We start from the raw sequence: 8,013 nt of genomic DNA, 5'->3' as shown, positions 1-8,013 counted from the left end.
AGAAATGGACATTTTTTTCTGAAGTGCTTCCTAAAATCCATCATAGACAAAATCTCCCCCAGCTTCTTAACATGGTTACAGAACACAACAGAAATACTGAAGTGTCTGAAACATTGTCTGTTGTTTGTTTTTTTTTTCTAGTTTTAACAAGATATGAACATGATGGATCATTTAAACAATCTACCTAGAAAATAAATGCAAAAAATCCTCACACAAGCCACTAATGGCAGCCTCTGCCCTTTGGACTCCAGTTGTTCTTTACTACTTGGGTCTTGCAGTATTATTTACATAAAAGCTTTTTTTAAAACATAAATATTCTTATTGATAGAATCTGTGGACATTTGTAGTAAACACTGACAAAAAAGAAACCAGAAGGGCTCCTAGCTCAGAAATTGCCAGGTTTTCCACTCCACAAATTATATGTGTGAAGCTTAGTATCTCAGCCTTCCCTCAAGCACTTACTTTTGGGAAGCCAAAACACTCCAATGCATTCAAATTGGATTGATTTCTCAAGTGAATACTTAGATATATTTATTTGTTTTTCTTTTTGGTTATCTCTCTGGTGTTATCAACAGCATGACGACAATGCCATACAGACCCAAGAATTGCTCTTGTACCAATAAGGAAGCCCTAGCTAATTACATATTAGTGGAATGTATAACTTTATATATTGCCCATCAGGTATTTTTCTTCCTTTTTCAACTCTTCTCTTATATGACTAATCTATTTTAAATCCATTACAATGCTTTCTTGTTGAAAAACTCTAGTCATACTCAGAAAGCTTAAAATAATAAAGTAGTGCTCAAGGGCTGTCACAGAATCAAAACTACTACTGATTCACACACAGAGAATCTATTCCTAGTAAAAAAATATATTTTTTTTTCACTGGAAAATTAAAACAGTCAGAAACTATGTTATATGTTAAAGTGAAAGAATGACAGAGGAAAAAATAAGAAAAGAGCATTTCTGACAAACGTATCATTTTTAACCTTGGCTAAGTCTTGAGCAGAATCTTAATGCACATTTCCTAAGATACCACTGGAGTTATCAAATGATCTTATATAAGGAGCCAAAATCACACTCTGGCTTTCCAAGAGCAAACAGATTAAGGTTGCAAGAATCTCATCACTAAAAAGCATAAGAAAATGCAGCTGGTTTATATGTTTAGAAATGTGACAAAAATGAGCCATGAATGAATTTATATCATGAGAGACAAAAGCAAGAAGAAAGATAACAATGTCAACATAAGCACCTGTATTGTTCCCTGCATTGTTCTGTGTTCATTAAACACTTTTCAGAATCATTAGTTTCTGCTGCTGTTGACTGCAAGCAGTATTTCCACAAGACTTAGAAAGACTAACAGCTTGTGTGGCTATTTGAAAATGTGGGATGTATGTCCTTTGGTCCAAGTAATGGAAACTTGTATCTCAAAAGCTTTCTAAAATCCTTTGCTACTAAATCCATAGCCAGTGCATTCCAGCACTTTCTTTATTCTACTGAGGGTCAAGTATTCTGCTTGCATATGGGTGCATATACAAATTCCTCATTAATGATTAAGGCTTTAGCTGACACTAATTAGTTTCAACTATCTAGCCATGTGCTCAGCAGGCCTGACCTACTTCACAGTTGTGCATCATTAGTGCTGGGAATTTAAAACAATATCAGTAAAAATTATACTGACCAATAGTGACCAACCAGGCAACGCAGTTACCACTAAAGCCAACGAGGGTCTCCCCACGGACTTTAAAAAGATAAACAGTAAACCCCAAAGGTACAGAGAGAGGCAATGCAATGACAAAAGTCACCTCCCACTGCAGTAAGCAACAAAAACAACAAAAGGGGAAAACAAAACTCCAGTTAATTGACTTAGCACAGGCCTCTGCAGCTCTGCCGTGAAACACCAACCCCACGCAGGGACCACAGAGTGGAGCACACTCAGAAGCAATTTGCAAACTGTACTTCAAGGGCATCTGTTTAGTCAGTCACTGGGGAGCAGAAGTATAGCTCAGGTTAAATTTGGGCCTGTGCAGAGAAACATCTGGACAAAAAAGGGGAGAGCAAGAGTGCTCAGTCAGGACAGGCTGTGTGCAAGACGAACCTGACACAGGCACATACTCAGTGTGATGGCACTGAAGGGCCCAACAACTCTACATTCAGTTCTACCACAAAGAATGTTAATTAAGACATAGGTTTAAGCATCCCTGACATGCCTTGAGTCATACTTGCACTACAAAACAGCTTTCATAAGCACAAGCTATTTTCCTCAGTAACATATCTGTTTAACAAGACCTAAAACATGTAACCACAACCACGAATGTAAAAAATCTACCTTGACATCTTTAAGAATACATAGCTAAAGCTAGTCTGCAACTGGAATAGTTTACAGGTAAGACCTCTCTTTTATATCAGACATCTTTTTCCCCACTAGAAGGTTCGATACATCTATCAGGACTGAGTCAGATTTATTACTCATGGTGGATGAGTTGCACACATAAAATAACCAAGTTTTCCAATAGCACTTTGATAGATGCCGAAGTTCTCTGAAAGATCTAAACTACCTTCTTTTAACCTTAAACAAAGGTTTCAATAATGTATTAGATGCTTTTGCAGGGGAAAAAAAGCCAAACCAAAATAACAACAACAAAACAAGCAAAACCCCCCAGTACACACACACACACATCCCCAAACAAACCAATCAACAAACCACCAGACCACAAGGAGAAGAAAAAGAGCATTTACTGCTGGAAGGAAAACAACCAGAATGTGTCACAGTCCTTCTAGTTGAAGTGATTAGAAACAGCAAAGTAAGAGCTCCCTTGAGACAGGAGTGGTAACAATGGCTTGGGCACAATAGTTAACAGTCCAAGGGAAATAGCCACAGAGTACCAAAAAATAGCAATAAAGCAGACTCTTACTTTCCTAGGGTGCCACTAAGGCATTAACAGAGCCCTGTGAATCTATTGTCCACTGTGTCTTCACTCACAGGAACACCTACACTTTGATGAACCAGCTCCTTGCTCATGTTGAAGATCTTCCATTGGAGTATGTGCCAGATTTCTGCACTCACTCCAGCAGGAGTAGAGCAACCTCCCTTGAGAGAGGTCTTGACCATTAAGTGCTCCCTGAAGACACTCCCATTTCCAATCATAATGAAATTACAGGATTCTACAGCAACTTGAGCCCTCTCAGGGGCTTGCTATGGCTTGGATTCTGCCCAATGGACCCGCTAATAAGCTAATTCCAGAAAGGTGGAGAAAGAGCACAAGACTGCTTTGCTAAGGCCATTTTTAAAAAAATGCAGAGCACATGCAGATCTGTCTGATTCTTTCTATAGAGTCATGCCACAGTATATTTTTATTTTCCTAGGCTGTACACATAGACCACCACAGAATTCCAGGAGTATGGAATTAATAATTCTTCTCTGACAGTCTGGGCAACACCTAGAATTCAGCCTAGAAGCATAATGGCAACTGTTAAATCTAGAGTGCAGAATACTGCTTGAGAACTGGATAGATAAAACCACTACTTTACACATAAAAATTGCTGTAGTATGTGAAGAGAAAATGTTCCTTCCTCTGACATTCTTTTCTAAATTGAAATGTAAACTATTTAAAATGGGAAGCATTACTATTGCTCAAAGAGACATAACATTCAGTAACACAGAACCTACACATAATGTTCACATCTATGTGAAAAATACAGTTTTCTGGATAAATAATTTTGTAATTTCCTTCACAACTGCTATAACATTTTTAATCCAATGGGAATATAAACTTGAAGGAGTAAGATATAATTAGCACAAACATTTCCCAGAAGTATGAATTAATAATATTAAAAAAACATTTACTTACATTGCACCTTACCCCTCATGAGAAGTAATTCCTTTAGTGTATCTTTCTAACAAAAGGTGTGGGATCAAAATCAAAGTTAACCAAGTAACAACTCACCAAATTACCACATCATCACATGGCAGACTAGACGTAAATTGATTTGAATTTGTAATTTCCTGTTACCCCAAAAATGCGTATTCATATCCTCACACAATGAATGTAGCAGAGTTTATAGCTGGAGAGTCAACCTAAAACTGTTGATTACAGAAACAAACACTCCTGAAGTCAGTTCAGGACAAAATCTTCCAGTTAAGAAGTTTGTACTGTGTTTACAGTGTGGCTTCATGAATTCTTCAGCAAGAACAGCATATAAAGCATTTTCTGTTAATCTCACCTCTCACTCACACAACCCAGTCAATCCCATCACTTGCACTGCTACAGCTGTTCCTTTCATTGGGGAACAAATTGATGTGGGTTAACAACAATGCTGTAAAAGACAGCTTGGTCATTTGTTTTGTTGGGGTTTTTGTTTTTTTGTTTTGTTTTGTTTTTACTTTTAATGGAATGATTTCCCTAATTTGTCTTTCCACAAGTGAGGAGGATGAGTGGGCCAGAGCAAAGAACTAGGGGTGGGAAGAAACAGCGTGGCTAGGGCTCAACTTGCACTCTCTGCTTGTGAAACTGTTTCTAGTGAATATGTATAACTTCTTCATATCATGGAACAGATCATTGCAACTAAGAGATTAGGTATTCTCTGTATTTTCTCTTTATTATCCTTTGCAAATGGAATTTATTTAGTTTCATTTAATTTGCATAAATTACCTAGAAAAAGTATAAATTACTTAGAAAAGACCAGATCCTCAGTAGGGATATAATAAATTGCAATCAGCTTTTGTCTGGCATTTCTGGAATCAGTGATTTGTAGCTACTGAGAATCTTCTCTGAGAAGACAAAAGGTGTTGACACTAAACGACACAAAACCATTATCATGGAATCACAGTTTGTATTAGTACAGAGGAAGATATCTGATTTCTTGAATTCTTCATACATTTAACTGAACTATCTTCTCATTCAAACAAAGTTAGCATTACAGGAGATGTCCAGGAAAAATTTGCAGCTCGCTTTTTAACTTTGGTGCAATATGAAATTCATTAGCAAATGAAGGCATTGCAGACTGCATGGGAAGTGGAACAGATGGTCAGTCTGCAGGACCACAGGAAGGCATGACACACTCAAAGGGCTCATCTGTAAAAGTCACTTAGAAAAGTATCCCGGTGGCTGGAAACTAATAGGCCAGTGAGAATTTCTTCTCCTGATAAAATGCTGTTACCTCTATGTCCTTGTCTAGTTTGCTTTTTGCGGATGGATTTCTGTGAAAGTCAGACTGACCATAATAGAACAGTCATAACAAGGCACGACTGGCTGTTCTGGGCAAGGGATAGTAAATATAGTGCTCCTGTGAGTCATTTTCCCCAGAAGTGATATGTGGAGCTCAACTAAGTTCTTTCTCTGTCATTATTCTGGTAAAGAGGCACACGTTGCTAACCTGGGAATGCAGGGAAAGGCGGGGAGCAGAACACTGTCCACAGCAGCTCCCATTGCCACGGGAAACCAAGGAATACATTCAAGTCGGGTTTGCCTGCTTGTCAGTTAAATATATTAGCATTTTCTCTGTAACTTGACAATATTTGAGCTGAGATCACTGACATAAAAACACAGATCTGGAGCCTCTTTATGACTTCTTATGCAGACATCCCTTGCCAAAGTTAGAAAATATGACCATGTAACAGACAGGAACCAGGACAGCACATACTGGGATAGAAAAACTAGTGGTATTAGGAATGGCAAAGTGGAGTTCTTTGCAGTTTAACAAAATTTGTATTACCAGCTTTCTCGGACCACAGATCAACTAAAACAAAACAAAACAAAACATATACAGCTCAGTGGGTAAGACGTAACTCAGAGAAAAGCAATTAAGATTGATACCCTGAAAAACCCAAGAATAAGTTCATTAGCCAAGAAACACTATAGCAACATCTCCACTACAAGGGTCTTCCACAGAGGACCAGCTTGCACCCCAGATCGCAGTTTGGGGGCTGACACAGAATGCAGTTAAAACACCTGAACTTTTCCAAAAATAGGGTTCTCAACTTTTTTCCAAATTGCAGAATGGCTCAGCTATCTCTAAATGCCACCAAATCAAATCCAGTGAAACTTCGAGAGAGACACTGAGACAGTAACCTTCACCACCACTTCCTGACTGTGTTTGGCTTTTCTTTTTTCCTCTTAACAAGGCTTAATCTCACTGTCTGGCTGAACACTAATCCGCTGTCACCAGGTCCCAAACTAATGCTTGCTGCATTAATACACTGCAAATCCTCAAGGTATAAATTACACACAATTCAGTATAAAAGGAAGCATAGGGCTTTCTTCTCACTACAGCTATTACTGCCAGGAAGGCAAGTAGAATACAGGTAAGCTTTCATCAGATCCTGATCTAGAAATCTTTTTTCAAATTACAAGCTCTTTCTGTAATTCATTGCTATTGAAAAATACATTATCCTTTGCTCTTTCTCTCCCTTGCTTCTTTTTCTTGCTCCTTAAAGGCAGGACATATTCTCCATACAGAAACTTAGATTAAAATATTTCATTGAAGAAAATGGTATGGCACTCTGCTATGATTATTCTGCAAAGATTGCCAACAGCCATTTCAGTTATTTAGGAAAAATCAAACTCCTTTAACCATAAACATAAGGATAGATCTATTTAATGTCCCTGTTCTCATTGATGTTTTCAAAAGCTTGTTATTACAGAACCACTTGAGGATAATGCAAAGACAATTTCTCCTTGTTTCTATAAACATTCCCTGTTGAAAATAACTATACGTGTTTCTCCGGTATAGATACATTTTTTGCTTTATATGCAGGATGAAGACAATTAACTGTTACGTGCTGTTGATTTGCTGGAAAGCAATTTGTTGCAACAGCTGCCAGCTCACCAATATTACCATAGCAGTGGAAAGAGAAGAATGTGAGTTCTGTATTACAGTGAATGCCACGTGGTGCTCAGGATACTGCTTCACAAGGGTGAGACTCCTAACTTTAATTTCTGGCACCAGTATTAAATATTCCAAGAGATGTACAAATAATCTGTTACTCCAGTCCATAACAAGTACATAGGCAGGATGAGCCTCATGAAAGAACAGGTTGAGTAATGGCTGTGCTTTTTGACAGGAAAGTAGATACACAGCCAATCTGAAGAAAGGTGAAAAGATACTAGTAAAATTCAGTTATTCAACTGGCTGCACATACTATGTTTATACTGTGTAATTAGAGTTAAAAGTATTACAACCTGCATCTCTGCAGGTAGTTGCAATTCGTAGTTCAATTCATAGACACCATAAAGCAGCCATTACTTTGCAGATTTCTACATTTTCAAATAATTTGAAGAATCAAACACTTGCTCTGAAAGACTGTCTGATGATGGTATGACACAAATTGGCCATATGAGTCCTCCTGAAAGGGGAAATTGAAGGATCAAAGTGAAATTAGAGTGAGATCAAAAAGCTTTTGATCCCAGTGGAATTTTCACATTTTACAAAAATTTGGAGTTCTACCCCACAACAAATTTCAAAATGGTTATTTCCTTCTTGTAATTTTAGGATCCAGTATACAAATATCCACCAGTATCATCCGTCCAGCAAACATGTACCTTCAAGGAGGTTGTGTACGAAACAGTGAAGATCCCTGGCTGTGGGGACCATCCTGAATCCTTTTATTCGTACCCAGTTGCTACAGAGTGTCACTGTGAGACCTGCGACACTGACACCACTGACTGCACCGTGAGGGGACTGGGGCCATCCTACTGCTCCTTCAGTCAGAATGGAAGCAACCAATGAAAGAGGCCTGAGATGGCAGTTTGGCTTTAAATGTTCCCTTCTGAGTACAGGTACTGATCAGGCTTAAGTGGAAGATAAATGGCAAGGCTATTTAGAAACTCTCAAGATTTAAACAAAGACTTTGAAGGCCAAAATGGAGATCTACTGACTAAGCTCTTCTTCAGGCCTTCCCTACTTACCCCATCAGTGGCCTTAAAACCTTTTTTCATACGTCTATAGACCGCTGCTTCTGATTTTTTCTGCTTTTTCATCCTCTTCTTTATCACAACTTCATTAATTATATTC

General features: G+C 38.2%; 1 protein-coding gene across 1 annotated transcript; it reads left to right on the top strand.

The window, feature by feature from the left end:
- Positions 1–6,721: 6,721 nt before the first annotated feature.
- On the top strand, positions 6,722–7,728 carry FSHB (follicle stimulating hormone subunit beta). Its single transcript, XM_071559533.1, has 2 exons — positions 6,722–6,916; positions 7,492–7,728. Exons 1-2 carry the CDS (start codon positions 6,758–6,760, stop codon positions 7,726–7,728), a joined length of 396 nt encoding a protein of 131 aa, XP_071415634.1. The 5' UTR covers positions 6,722–6,757.
- The last annotated feature ends 285 nt before the right edge of the window (positions 7,729–8,013 follow it).

This window comes from Pithys albifrons, chromosome 6 (genome assembly GCF_047495875.1).
Source record: "Pithys albifrons albifrons isolate INPA30051 chromosome 6, PitAlb_v1, whole genome shotgun sequence".
NCBI lineage: Eukaryota > Metazoa > Chordata > Aves > Passeriformes > Thamnophilidae > Pithys > Pithys albifrons.
This window is presented reverse-complemented; position numbering and strand designations above follow the sequence as displayed.